The 15,900-nt window shown below is 43.6% G+C and overlaps 1 protein-coding gene across 1 annotated transcript in view; it reads left to right on the top strand.

The window, feature by feature from the left end:
* The window catches only part of TNNI3K (TNNI3 interacting kinase), a 2,902,528-nt gene that overhangs the window by 2,862,632 nt on the left and 23,996 nt on the right, over positions 1–15,900 (top strand). The window contains exon 24 of the mRNA XM_085600138.1: positions 10,336–10,415. Coding sequence (XP_085456264.1) covers positions 10,336–10,415 — 80 coding nt within the window. The remainder of the gene's footprint in view (positions 1–10,335; positions 10,416–15,900) is intronic.

Genomic DNA, 15,900 nt, shown 5'->3' with positions numbered 1-15,900 from the left:
AGGCAGGTCCAGTTGCAGGTCCAGTGCAGCATGTCAACTGGACAGATGCAGGGAGGCCTTTGGAGCTTGTTGTGTCCCTGTAGCTCAGAACAGGAGGCCGGCTAACTAGACCTTGGAGTCACTTAGGCAGCCTGGGATGAGGAGAGCAAGGCCAGCCTTCCTTCTCAGACATCAGAGCATACGTCAGTCAGCAGGGTAGTCCTACCTCTCTAGGGTCCACAGGTCCAGGAGAGTACTGAAGAGTGGCTCTCAGAGTATTAGATTTATACCTGGGGCCTGCTTTGAAGTGAAAGAAGCATCTGGAGTTTTCCCCCCACAGCGGTGTCTGAAGTTTCCTGCCTCTCTTCCCTGGCTCCACTGGGTCTGGGGTCACAAAAGGGTAGTGTGAAGTTATTTGTGTGTAGTCTGAGGCCGTTCCTTTGAAGCGCAAGTGTAGTAGGTGGCACCCCCGCCCCTCTCATTAAGTCAGGATGGCCCATCCTGCCAACAACCAGTCCCTCTTTTGTGATACTGTCTAGGAAGAATACACAAATGCCAACAATACTTAGTTATGCAACCCTATAACAGGCCACAGGCACCAAATGGTTAGGACAAGGGAATGGGAACTTTCTAAAAGTGGCACTATCAGAATTGTGACTTAAAATACGACTTTACCGTTAAATAGGGTTTTAAATTACAATTCATTTGAGTGGGAACATGACATTTCTACCTGTTCCTAATCTAACGTCACTCATCAAATGTAATAAGGTAAGCCAATGTTATCCTATGGGAGAAGTAGGGCTAACAGTGGTAAAAAACAAGTGAGGAGTTTTTCACAAAAAAGTACATGAAGGTACATGTCCCAGTTTTTAATATACTGCACCCTGCCCCACAGGTTGTTTAGGGCCTACCCTAGGGGTGCTTTATATGTTTTAAAAAGGAAGGTTTAGGTCTAGCAAAAGGTTTATATTCCGAATTGGTAGTTTAAAACTACATACAGGCTGCAAGGGCAGACCTGAGACGTGTTTTAAGGGTCCTTAAGTGCTGCAGCCCCACTAGTATTATTTAATTAACCAGTTCTGCCTATATGGCATACCAATTTGCAAGAGACTTATAAGCAAATTAAAGATGCCAATCTGGTGTAAGCCAATTTTACCATGTATTTGGGAGGGAGCCCAAGCACTTTTGCACTGTTTAGCAGTGGTAAAGTACACATAGTCCTAAAGCCATCAAAAAGGAATTCAGCAAAACAGGAGGGGTGAATGCAAAATGTTTGGCGGTGACCCTGCAGGTCTCTTAATGGGTCCGAATATTTAATTTCCTCTCCGAAAGCATTTGAGTATAGGTGCCCTTTGAAACAGTTTAGCCTTGAGACTGTAATGCATCTGCTAGTTGATTTTTAAAGAACCTATTTAATTGATCATTCTTTTTGTTGAATTGTGTTGACCAATGCCATAAGGTTCCAATGTCACAATTTGGTTTGCTTTCTGCTTGCAGCAAGTATTTAGGTCGTTCTCAATTGAAATAAGGGTATGATTACTGCAACTGCTTCCAGTTGACATTTTTAAGAGTGTGAAAAGGTTGGAACTATGCCTAATTGTGTGTTCTATCTAAAAGCTTTGCAAGGTCAATGCATACATTAGATTGTAAGTAGCATTTAATAAAAGCTTCATATGCACAATATTCACATTTATTTTTTATGGATCATTCACAGCAACAGAATATTTATTGCACATATGGTCTGGTGAATAAATCCTGAGTACGTTCGCTAAAAGGATCCAGATACATTTGTATTTGACTAACAGAATAAATGACATTGATAGTAATGGCCTTATTTGTTTTTCCAGCTGCAGTAAACAGTTCAGAAACTCTGAATCTCTCTTACACCTGTTCGTTTAGTCTATGAAATCCCAGCGGAGAGACTCACACTTATATAAAGCGCATTTAATTTTTAAATAAGCAACTTCCTTTAAGTTCCTAGATGTGCAACTATGAATGGGGTGGACTTCTTATACAAGTTCAACAGCCAACAGAGCTAAAGGTTGACTCTGCGATTACAAACCAGTGGAAGTTATTACACAGGGTGCTTTGAGGTCGCCAGACAGTGTACTTGCAAAGTGTACTTGGTGTGTACCAGTGCAGAATTATTCTGGTACATAAAAATATGGAACTAGTCATTCGGCCAACACTTCGTTCGATATGTACATAATTTGTTTCTCTTTGTTACACTTAATGCAACAACTTAGACCTGAACTCTCCAGTGCTGTAGGCCAGTTGGAAAAGTAAGCATAGAAAATTAATTACAATATGTTTGTAAATGAGTTGGGGCTTTGTTGGTGTCTACTCATTGTTATTGCATTTGCCCATCCATTTCACAGACCTTGCCAAAGGAATGCCCTCTGGTTTACACCAGCCCAAAACAATATCCGGACATGCCTGCATACTCTGCAAGTGCATATGGATGGATTTCTGTGTGTATAACACTTTGTGAATCAGATGTATGCTTTGCCTTCATAGATTATGATTTTTTCTCAGATAGAAATCAGACTTATGATTTGTATTATAAGGCATTTTGCTCCAAGGACTTTCAGAGCCTTCCAGTTACTAGTGAGTGTCCTCGCAGTCGATTCTGATGGTGCTGGAGTGCACCACCTGAAGTGTCTTTTCTATCCTTTTTTTGAAACCCAAAATATAGGACGGCAAATCACTCAACCATCTAGTGTTATTAACAATAAATATTTTGCAAAATCGTATTATCTATTATAATATAGGTTACAATCCCTCAGCCAAGGCCCATAGATTGAACGACAAAAACATAGATTCTAAAATGTTGTGCAACATGAATTTCTTGTCTAAAAGTAGTCCCTATAAAAATATCGAGAGACAAAATAAAGGGAAGACTATTGTTGTTTTATGTATATAATATTGTTTGTAACTATATACCTATATATAATAGTGTTCACTTCATTATACTTGTGTTGAATATTGTATTCAGTTAGTTTAATGTGTATTAGTTATTATATCACTTTAAGGTGTTAATCATATTAATATAATTCTTTTGAATTTAAAAAAATATTATGTGCAATTTTAATATTGTTTGTAACCTTCAATGTGTAGTTGTATTTTTTATAATGAGTTAGTAGCAGGTTGTTGGGTTTGTAGGGGGATAGGTTGGGCTGGTAGGGGGATAGGTTGGGGAGTTATTTAAATTGATATTTTTTGTTTTAAAATATTTTTATTTTTATTGCATATTTAAATTCTGATTATGTAAATTATTAATTAATTGGTATTTTAATTACTTAAGTGATTTTTAATGTACATTGGTTTGTATGGTTACATTAGAAATATTTTTTTTGGTTTCAAAATGATGGGTTTTGTATAGAAACAACGATACTTATATTGCTTTTTAAAAATTATGTTTAAATTTGATATTTAATTGTTAATGAATGTTGTACATTGAATTCGAAGCCTCAATGCATTGGTTCCTTATCACGCAGTCTGGTGGATGCGCCGCAGTCGACCCTCGCAGTTGGTGTTGAAGGGTTTGCGCCAATGTTCCCTCTAATATTTTTCCTCTGTGTGCGGCAGTATGAGGTCTCTGTGCGCTCCAGCCATGTCCATGTGCGCCAAGAACTCCACCGTGTGTGTGGGTGCAGCGACAGGGGTTCTGACACTGGGGTTCCTGCTTGCTTGTACAGATAAATGACCTAGGTACTGGAACGGAGGAGGCCTGTTTGATGGGGCAGGCAGAGCCGGACTAGGAACCCAAAGTAGCCCTGGCAATTTTGCCGCACCAGCTCCCACCCACCAGGGGTGGGATGGAGAGGGGAAGGGGTGGCGTGAGTGTCAAGCACTTCTACTTAAAACCGGTCCCCAGCACTGGTGCTTTTGTTACTGAGGGCCCATATTGCAGCATCCTGCAAAACCGCCCCAGTAACAAAACTGGCCTCCACTGCTCCAAAACTTGCCCCCACCCTTCCAGCCTCTCAGGCAAATGCCCGATGCCTACGAAAGCCAGTCCAGCTAGGGGGTGGCCTTCGTATTTGTGACTGGCGTATAATGGTTGTGTCATGGTCGAAATGAGAAAGATGCAGTGCAGAGCATTTGCAACCACGACAAAGCTACACTAATATATATTAGGAAACCGGGGCAAACGGCCTCATTCCACAGTGCCAGTGAACCTCTTCTTTCCTAACTAACTATACAGCTGCGGCTCAGGGACATCTTAAGGACTTTGAGCGCCCTAGGCCAAACGTATTGTGGGGGTCTCTGTGCGGATCAGCTTTGATTTATTGATCCAGTTTCAGCTTTCTTGTGTCCTTTTGGCCAGATCACAAACAGTGCAGACTGGTTCAAGTTCCAAATGTGTTCATAGTTAATATTTTCAGGGATAGTGATGTATTTTTCCAATATTGTAACACAGTAGAAGCTCACTAACTCTACTGCAAATAATCACTGCGACATTCTCCCATCCTGTTTAGATCTAAAATAAACATTTTTTATGGATGTTGCATGAAACAAAAACACATTTGTCATAAAATGTCTGTAATACAATCCCACACATTACCCAGATTAAAAATAAATGAAAGAAAAATGCTATTTGCAATAATCTGTTTAAGAATTATTCAAGGTCATCAGGGCAAGACTCTGCAGAAGAGAGCTGGCTCTACAAGGGGAGGGGGGGATAACTTCACTCTTTAAAACTGATAATCATGAGTTCACTTATCAGCTCTGAAGATGATTTCCTGGATATGCGGGGGGCGAATGTACATAGAAGTCCACCATGTGTGCTTTCAGAGTCACTAATATATGTTAGTGATTCTGAAAGCACACGTGGTGCTTTTAGACTTGCTCAGGGCTTTAAGTGTTATAAAAAACTGGGGGTCTCTAAAAGGGGTGTGCCTGATGTAATTAGGGTGTGGATTAAAAACACGTAAACTAAAAATCTGTGTTTAGCATAGTGTACCGCCCGACCTTTATTGTGCTACCTCTGTCATTGCATCCAGATATATAATACAACAAGTAACATTATACCTACAACAAGCCAGTACTATTGACTTTGTCAATGGATGTTAGTTGCATAAGATAAATAAGCTACAACTACGGCTTCGCTGAATATAATATTGAAAATGCCTCAGTTCTGAAATGATTAGACTGTGAAAAAACTATAAAAAGTCCTCTGAAGTTACACCAAAGGCTTTGTGCAGTTGCACTGGTGCAGAGTTGAGATTTTCTTTTTACCCTGAGAGTGAGGGCAAAAATGAAGAGCCTGATTGGGACCTGTCTCAGCACGGGCTTTTAAAAACTCAGCATCAGCAGAACCCAGCCCACTTAAAGCCCTGGGCTTGAGGCGCTTTTTGTTAATAGAGCGTGGCTGCGGGCAGATTGTTTGTGACTATCTAGAGAGAATGCACAAGCCCAGCTGTGACCCAACCCAGAAGTGTATTCAGAGACAGGCAGAGGCACTGAATGGTTAAAGTAAGAATATGCGAACTTTCTAAAATTGGCATTTTCAGACTTACAATTTAAAATCTGACTTCACCATAAGTTGTGATTTTAAATTGTGAGTCCAAAGACACCAAATCTAACACATCTATCTTGTCCCAATACGAAATTACACTTATAAGATGGTAAAAGGTAATTCCAGTGCTAGCCTATGGTCAAAATATGCCTTGCAGTAGTGGAAAACAAATGTAATAGTTTTTTACTACCTGGACATGTAACACTAAAAAACTGAATGCCTAGCTTTTTAAATGCACTGCACCCTGCCCTTGGGGCTCTCTAGGGCATTCCTTACGGGTGACGTCTATGTATTAAAAAGCAAAGTTTGGGCCTGGCTAGTGGTTTAACTGGCCAGGTCGAAAACCAGTTTAACCTGTACAGTGATGGACCTGACACATCTTTTAATAGGCTACGGAAGTGGGTGGCACAATCAGTGCTGCAGGCCAACTAGTAGCCCTTAATTTACAGGCCCAGGGGCAGATGTAATGTACTTTACTAGGGACATATAGCTAAACTAAACATGCCAGTTGGGGATATGCCAATGTTACCATGTTTAGGGACATAGCACCTTCACTTTAGCACTGGTCAGCAGTGGTAAAGTGCCCAGAATCCTAAAGCCACCAAAAATGAACTCAGCAAAAAGGGAAGGAAGAAGGCAAAAGGTTTGGAGGTGGTCCTGCAGAAAGTGCCAGGTCCAACATTGGCGTTCTGCTTCTTTTGAAGTGGGCACTTCTTTTCATTTTCCTTCATGAAAGAGGTCTGTTACAGTAAACATGACTTCGAAGCTGATTGATCACAACATTATTTATGGGAGTGACCAGAGTTTACACCTGGATGTCAGCCATAGTGATATGCGCATCAACGGGTTAATCCCAGAACCCCTGCCATACTGTTTCTGATCTCCTATCAGCCCAATCTCTCTTCCTGATGTGTACACAGGCCCTTTCTTGTGACGTATCACTGAATCAAAGAACAGTCTTTTGAGATGTAAGAGTGTTAGTTAAGTGAATTTAGTATAGTGCAACAACTCACTCCTTAAGGAGTCTCTAGGCGCTGTCCTAAATCATAACAAGACAGATATTAAAATAGCCAGGTCTTTAGCAGTTTTCTAAAGCTGGTAAAGTTAGTGGAAGATCAAATGTTGAGAGGAAATTTATTCGAATGAAAGGAGGCTAGGTAGGAAAAGGCCTGACCACTATGTCTCAAAGTACAGGGTCTCTTCCTTCCCTCCAATGTGTCACCACCCAGCTCACAGGAATACAGAAATACACATATCTGTCTGGGAAGGACTCCTCTCCTCATCATGTTTTTACCAGGCAAGTCTGGGCTTCCCAAAATGGAACCGAGACTCCTCCATACAATATTCCATTGCAGACACATTTATTCAGTGTACACTCCCCACGCACTTACAGTCACCTCTATACATTGTACATTTACCAAATAATGTATACAGTATGCACATGCAGTCTGCATATATTGTTCAGTACTGAAGCTTTTCTATATTTTACCTGGGTGTGCCTATATGCACTGCCGGCACACACTCACTATGTTTGAGCTGCACAGCTCTTCACCCTATATGCATTGTACTGCATGCAAACACACGTACAACCAGCACATGTGGTCCCTTTACACTTACTGCACAGCACTTCATCTCCCATGTAATGTATTCTTCTCAGGCATACATAAATCCCGCATATGTACTAACCAAACATGTGCTGCACAGTACTGCCCCATCCTCGCACTGTTGCCTTTTCAGGCACATGTACAACTAACGCAAAGTCACCACTCCTATGTTATGAAGCCTGCCACATCTACCTGATGTAGGCCATGGGTGAATTAGGCACATAGGAGCAGAATCTTCACTTTTACAAAGCTGAGTGAGCTTTTAGACCTCACTCTAGTGACACTGGGCAAAAAGGTCCTGTTCACTACTACTGATCACTGCACGGAATGCTGTCACCTCGCGCCTGTGCCGCTTAACTCCTGCTGAAGGTGGTAGCCTTCTACAACTATGCAGGTAGCACCTTGGGCACTCCCCCTGGTACAACAAGGCTGTAATTCATGAGACAGGCCAATATCATGGCGCACATGAATGATCCATATTCGCCTATAACACAAAATCAGAATTAGGGATTCAGACAACAGTACAGTTGAGCACTTAGAGCTGCGGACAATGTCTTTTCCATGCAGAGTATTTTTATGTCCCAAGAAGGTCATACATTGACCTTGTAACCACCATTGTAAGATTAACACATACTCGCCCAAGACTGTGCATATATGTACATGCAGCCCACTTATGCACAAACTGCCTTGACAAACCAAAAAAGCACACTTTGATACACAGCATTCAACAATGACATGTTGGCCTGTGTTGATGTCTGTAGTACAAGTTGTGAAACACTTGGGGCCTCATTACGATGTTGGTCGGAAAGGCTCCAAACGGCATTAGGATTTTGCTAACCTGTGTTTGAACCTATGTTTCCAACCGACTCGGAAACATTTCTGACCTACCGATTACGATGGAAAGGTAACCGTTCGGTCTTCCCGACTGGCATTTGGAGACCTTGAGTCAGTCGGAGCAGATTCGTTCAGGTCTATGGACCGCATTTCCGACCAACGTATTACGATTTTGGATTTGGACAGCCTTTCTGAATCGGTCTGTCCGACACGAAATAGCTTTCGGAAACTGACTTTGGGGGCCTGTAGCAGGTCCCCTTTTACCCAGAGGCCTCCGGTTTGGGCCGGTGGGGGTACTCATGGGACCCCTCTTTCCAACCATGCACAGTGTGGCAGGCACCATAGGCTGCCCGCCACAGGGTGCAAGGTTTTCCGCAACGAACCCTTTTTTTAATGGGAGCCTGTGTTGTCGGTCGAAACACATGCTTCCATTGAAGTCAATGGGAGTCCAACCGAATGGTGTTAGGAAACCTGGTAATCGGTCGGTCGGACTCCCCGAACCCGAATCGGTCGGAAACGATTCCGACAAGGAGTCGGTCGGAATGCTTATCGATCGGCATCAAAATGAAGCCCTATATTTCAAAGAGTTTATTTTGGCCCAGGAAGAACCAGTGATCTATCACTTTTGTTTAACCTGCAGAAAGCTGGCTAATTGGTTAAAAAAAATGTGCACCTGTTATGAAAGTTGCTTGCAGGGCAGTCAGTGTTTCTCTCAGGCTGAGTCATACTATGAAGTAGGGGTCGGCGCACCTCTTGTAATTCTGTGTAGCATGATTGGGTAGAATTACTCTAAAGTTTTGCGAGATTACACGGATTTACAAAAGAAGAGTAATTCTGCATTTAGCACTATTTTAATAGTACAAAAATGCAGGCTTGCGCCCAAAATGGACGCAAAAATACATTTGAGGCAAATACAATATAGCGCTAAATGCAACAGTATACGAAGAGCAAATGTGGTGTTGCTGTAGAATTTTCCCTCCCAAATTAATCTGAACATAAACGTGCTATTATCGGCATCAAAGAATAACGCAGAATTACAGACATGACTCTGATTACTCCGACGTAATTGAAATTCCGCCCCAGCCTACACAAAAGTATGAAAGCCATTGAACCTATAAATGGGGACTGACTCGCAGACTGGAGGATATTTGCAGACATCTGCATACAGATGACTCTGCAACCCTGTCATTGATCTTTGGGAAAACTACCACAATTTGCCACTATGAGAAATGTATGAATCTGATCATAATGTCATTGCCTTTCTAAAACGAATGCTAAAACTTAAAAAACAACTTGGGTTCTTAAAATGAAATCCGCCAGAATAACTAATCCCAGGATGAAAGAGGAGGCAGATGGTAGGTAGAGTTACATCCCTGGTTCTTTCCTTCCTGTGAGAAATGGTAATAGCTTAAGGAAGCATCAAGAAAGGGCAATTCAAAGAAAAGCAAACATGAATCCAACAAGAAAGAGTCTTTTAAGATTCAGTTACCTAATCCCGTGAATGTTGAAAGCATTGAAACGCATTTGTCTTATATTGTTACTGTATGTTCTATGCCCTTTGAAGAAACTACAAATGTCAGAAAGCTTCTAATGTTGAGAAAATAAAATGCAGTTTTGAACATCCCTTCAACGCACTCGAATTCTGCTGTACCAAGTAGCTGAAAACAAAACAAAGCTCACCTTACCTGCCATGAGACAGCAGCTGGCTTCAGGAAACATGAGAAGGCCGCATGCCTGCGGAATCTCTCGAACTCGGGTGAAACGCTAGTACAAATGTCACTTCCTGCGATAATTAGCTATGAAACCATCATTCACTTCTGAAACGTCGCTTGCTGCTGTTAAAACACCGGTGAAATAAATCGAGTGAGGAGAATTAGGTGTATGAGCCTGTCCTCGGTTTTCTGTCAGCTCCGATGCCACCTGAGAAGGCTGCATTAGCACACTTGAGGTGACACTCACACCTGCCTAGAGACCAAGGTCCCTCATGTGTAAAGATCCGTCCGGACAGGCGCAGTGGTATGGGTGGGGGTGGGGCGCATGCGTAACCGTCTTGGTCAGAATGACTCATTTTTCGAAAGCTGATAGCCTGTTACTGTTTAAGCATTCATGCCCTTTGTTTATTGGGTTGCTACTTAAAGTACCTATAAGGTAAGGTGCCCAAAACATTTTCCTGGCACTTTGAACATGTACTTTGTGTGGCGTGAAAATGGTGGCAAAGCAGTTCTCTCCCCTCATGTTTGAGCTGTGGCAGCATCATACTGTTATAAGCAAATTCAACTGTAGAATGCTCCATTTCGCAGTCGCTTGTGGAAAGTATTTCTAAGGCAACTGGGAATACTGTTCGATGGTTTTCACTCCTGAATGTGTATTAAAATGAAACTCTTCTATATCTTACAGTAATGAGCCAAATACCTCACATGGCCTTTCTCTGGAAGACATGAGAAGAAGCTTCCAGTATTCGCCAGTAGACAAAAATGGTCAGTATCTGCTCAAGTGTGCCAGTTGTTAATGATAGTACTCTAACTGTCACTGTTTGCTCAACTTTTATAATTTTAAATTAGCCGATAAATGTAAGATAACTGATATCTATGTAATCTGGTATTTGTATAGCACACCATTGCTGTTGGTGGGGCACCATCTTGTAGTTGCCTTATCCAGGATCAAATGCAGACTGGACTCTGCATGCAGTTGTTATGGCACATGGTCGGTGGGTGTCTTTATGGCTGCATAACATCAAATAATTCACTTTATCGTTCACTTCGCTGTTCTAGTTCACCTTGTTAACCCCTGGGTAACTAACTGTAGTAATGACACCGGGCACAAGCGCTTTGTGATGACAGACTTTCTTCCAATCAGCACCACAGCAGCAGCAATGAAGCGTGGACCACCTTCGCCAGCCGGACTCCAACTGTAGCTGGTGGAACCACACGACAACAACATTCCAAACAGTTAGAACCCTGGAGCCAGACGCAGCCAAGCCCAGGGAATAAACTAAGCCCATTACAACACGCCCCCCCTCCATTCTACCCATAAGATCAAACAAAAGTACAAAACAGAAAATGGAAAAAGAAAAGCATTAAAGAAGGTAAAGAAACACATCATGAGTAAGGGATACATTTCAGGTGAGTAAAAATCAGCCAAATAGCAAGGTGGTCTGAGCGACCGGCAAGTGCGGGAAGACTCAGGCCCCAGAGGAGGAAAAGAACTACAGGCAAGAGAACTGTGGGCAACCCCTGAGTTACACCCAGGGCCACCCTCGCAACTCCCAGCCACGTTGTTGCCCCTGAGTTCAACATCACTCATGAGCCAGAAGTCACTGGAAATGTTGTCTGAACTACTGCCAAGGGGCCCAGCTGCTTTGGCTCCAAAGTCACTTGCTTTGCAATGCAAAGCAACCTTGCGCTTGTTCCACTTGTTGCCAATGTCAAGTAAGACATAGTTGCTGAAAGCTTGCTTCACTCAAAAGGCCCCCCAGAACTTTGACCCCCCTTGCCAGGTCTTCCGTGTTTGATTTTGACCCAGTCACCAGTGCATACACCCTCAGCGAAGGGGCTGAGCCCCGACCCCTTTGCAAGGATACAGGGAAGACCCTCCTTTTGAAACACAACTTTGAGCTGCTCAATGGTCTTGCGAGTTGTAACATCAGACATAAAACGTACAATCAGCCACTTGGAGTGAACTTCAACCATAACCATGAATTTCTCAACCTCTCCTCCACGCCATGCATGGGCTCAATAAAGTCTAAACAAACAGTACTTAAGGGCAGCCCAGGATCTTCAATGTGCCTAAAAGAGGCCTGCTCACCGGTCTTGAGTCCTTACTCACTCTCCAAGCACACTTCACAATTAACAATCAAAGAGGTAATCTGCTCATCCATGCGTGGCCACCAGACATTATCACGTACCCGCTTCTTGATCATGGTTTGACCGAGATGTCCTTCTTGAGCAAACCCTATAATCTTGGACCTTAAGCCACAAGGAGGTATTAATATGTAATTCCTAGACTCACTAACACGTAATTCATCCAAAATCTTAATGAAAGGTCTTACAGAGGGGGTCACGGTGCTCTCTCATCTGCCACCCGAGACTAACATGCGTTCAACATCCTTGAGAGTGGAGTCTTGATCCATACATAAGTACCACTCATCCGCTGACAAGGCCCCACCCCCACACTCCTCCACATCACCCAAGGAGGCTATAGCTCCGTCCTGTTCCCAACTAGATTTTTCGCTCTGACCGCCCTTACTCCTCAAAGACAAGCGAGACAAGCAGTCTGCTTGTGCATCTTTCCAGCCCAGAATGTGAGACACCCTGTACCTGTATTCCTGCAGTCGAGAGGCAAGTCTGGCTAATCTGGCTGACCCCTTACCTGCGCCTCCTGGACCAAACACCTTAACACCTTAACCAATGGCTTGTGGTCAGTGTGAATGCAGAATTCAAGGCCCCACAAGAACGTCCTGAAATGCTCGACAGACCAAGCAGCTGCCAGCGATTCATGCTCGATGACCGAGTAGTTACACTCACACTCGGACAAAGAGCGGGAGGCAAACACCACCGTTCTCTCATGCCCGGTATGGACTTGAGACAAGACAGCCCCCAGTCCACAAGCACAGGCATCGACAGTAAGGAAAGTTGAAAGGTGGGTGTCAAAGGGTGCAAGAATTCCTGCTTCACAAATGTACATTCCTAATAAGGACAAAAGCACACTGTTGAGCATCACCCCAGGCAAAGGAACACCCCTTCCTTAACAATGACCTTAGGGCCTTAGCTTTAGTAGCAAAACAGTTGCCAAACTTAGCATAATACTCTATTAAGCCCATGAATGACCGTAACTGGTCTTTGTCGAGAGGGACAGGAGCATCACGGATAGCTTTAATCAGGTCGACTTTGGGGTGAACACCCTGCCCAGAGATAGTATGGGCAAGGTACTCAATCTCCTCCACCAAAAACCTGCACTTGTCTTTCCTCAGGGTAAGGCCTGCCTCCATCAATCTGAACAGACTCCCCAAACATGAGAATGTTGTCCTGAAAAAACTTTTCATGCTCAAGGCCCCTCAACACCTCAGACATGATTCGCTGAAAAACACTGGCAGTGGAAGACAGCCCAAAAGGCAGCCTTTTAAATGTAAAGGTACCCTCCATGGCGATAAACATTGTGAAGTCTTTTGACTCATCATGCAACTTAATTTGGTGATAAGTACTTTTCATATCAAGTTTTGAAAATTACTTAGCACCCCTAAGCAACAGTAACAGTTCCTTAATGTTGGAAAGGGGTAAAGTGTAGGTAACAAAATGCTGGTTCAAACTGCGAAGGTCCACACAGAACCTGAGTTTGCATCACTCTTCTTGGTGATAACCACTGGAGAGACCCACTCACTTGCCTCAACTGGTTCTATGACCCCATGTTTGAGCATGTAATTCAACAATTATTTTGACTTAATTCCTTACAATAACAGGGATCCTCCTCAACTTATGCTTGATTGGGATGGTACCTTCTTTTAAGACGATCTTATGAGTATACCCCTTAAACTCGCCAAGCCCCCCTCCAAAAACATCATCCATCTCTCTCAAAACTTCTTCAGTGGAGGCATCAATACTTGACCCACAGCATGTGGATCAATGACAATGTGGAGGTCAAATTGATGGCCCCAACCCAGGATAGGGGACCCATCCTCCGCAACATAAACCTTACCCACCACTTGTCTTGACCTAAAAACAACGGGAGTAGTAAGGAAACCAAGCACATCAATAGACTCGCCCTGGTACCCCCATGGATTGATGTTCCTAGGCAGGAGTGTAACCTGCGGCCACTCTTTCTGCCACATCCACTTTGGCACGATGGTGTACAGAGAACCACAGTCCACCATCAGTTCCAATTTTTTTCCCATAATTCCGAAGAAAGCCTTTGGTCGCCGCCTTTTCTACACCACACCGATGCTGGGAAGGACCATTAACACCCGTTCTTCACCGTCCCGGTCTGTACTCAAGTCCTCAGCGACTGCAACTCTGGACCTGTCTGAAGCTTTGCACATTTAGGCGTAGTGTCCTCTTCATCCACACTTCCTGCTGTCTTGTTTGGTCGCAAAACTCCAACTTGAATCACTTGCATGGACAGAACTCCCACACCTAAAGCAGCCCCTTGACTTTGTACCTCTCAGGAGCCTTGGATTAGACTTGTCGGTAGTAATCTTCATGGCAAGTTCTTTTCTCCCAACAGCAGCCACATCATCAATTGCACAGTCTTTCTTGCTCATGCACCGCTCGGACTCCTCAACCACTTTGGCAATAAAGATGGCATCCTTCAAAGTGGGGTTCTTTGCAGCCCAAAGTCATTCTTGCGCCTTCTTACTATGGCAATGAACAATCAACTGATCTTGAATGAGTTCATCCACCATTTGACCAAATTTGCACTTAATGGACAACTTGCGTAAAGCGGAAACAAACTCATCCAAGGACTTTGCAGTCTGGTATAGAACTTGTACCGTGATAACACAATGTTCTCTTTTGCAAATCTCTTCTGAAGGCGTTGCTTGGTTTCCAAGAACACATCCTCAATGGGTTGATTGTTACGTCCCAGCATCTGAGGTAAATACTTGAAATTACAATGCGCCTCTTTACAAATCGTTCCCAGCAGGAGTGCTTTTTCCTTTCAGCAGAAAACTCAAGCCCATCCAGAGCAACAATGTAGTTCTCAAAAAGGTCAATCCACTCCTCCCACGGCATGGACGGTTGACCTGGCTATGCAAGAAAAGACGGAGGTATTACTATGGATGAGACTGCCATGCTGAAAAGAAACTCACAACCAGAAGTAAAATAGTAAAGGTAGCAAAACAACCCCAATGAGGATCCTAAAACATTATGGACTTTGCCAAATATGATGTTGACTTGTAGAAGCCGAAGCAGACACAAAGCAGCCTTGATTTTCACCAAAAAAAGTCAAAATGTAGATGTGTAATAATGACAGCAGCCAGCAGGAGGCTCACCCGACTTCAGCAGCTTTTCCTCTAACAAGTCACATGACTGCCTCCAGATTTACATGAACGACAGCAGAGAAAAGCGACATGCTGCAGTGAGGTGCACACCAAAGTTAGCTTTCCACAGGCACAGGTGAGAACTACTTACAAATATAATAACCTTTGTGGTTTAAATTTGCCTAAAGCTCTGATCGCGCTTAAAAAACACAAGCACTCTCCACTGCGACGCCTCACATCAAAGTATGGTGCGAGCGTCTTCAGCACTGACACCAAAGGTGCGCTCGAAACTTTGAATCACAGTAATCTAACTCCGCCTCCCCTCCGCACCTCACCTCACTTTTAACGTTGTAAACTTGGGAAGAATGCGCGACACAAGAGCTCCTGACGTTCCCCTTCTTCACGTTCTTAGCTCACCCAAAAGCACTCTTACTGCTGTGTGACTAACGTGGCTCTTCACTGCGACAAACTGCACTCCAAGATATGTGCTAGTTTAAACGTGTGTCAGGGAACCGGTTTAAAAGAGGCTCTTCCTTGAGAGACTCGACGGGGCAGTCTCGCACCACCAGCTTCCCTGCTTTTGTGCTGCCCGGGAATCACTACATTTGGCTGGCGATCGTCGCCAAGAAATGTAGTAATGACACCGGATACAAGCGCTTTGTGCTGACAGACTTTATTCAGCACCACAGCGGCAGCAACGAAGCGTGGACCTCCTTCGCCAGCCAGACTCCAACTGTCGCTGGTGTAACCACGCAACAACAACATTCCAAACAGTTAGAACCCTGGGGCCTGACGCAGCCAAGCCCAGGGAATGAACTAAGCCAATTACAACACTAACCTGTTAAAAACCATGGATTTCACCAACACACCAATGAATGATTTGGCCTACCGCAGGGACCCTTCCTCTCCATTACCTTATTCAAACTATGTGAAGAACTTTTGGATCCCTAGTTACCAAGATCGACATCAAGATCCATTAATATGCTGAAGAC

The sequence above is a fragment of the Triturus cristatus genome, chromosome 4_2, assembly GCF_964204655.1.
Source record: "Triturus cristatus chromosome 4_2, aTriCri1.1, whole genome shotgun sequence".
In the NCBI taxonomy this organism is placed as follows: Eukaryota; Metazoa; Chordata; class Amphibia; order Caudata; family Salamandridae; genus Triturus; species Triturus cristatus.
This window is presented reverse-complemented; position numbering and strand designations above follow the sequence as displayed.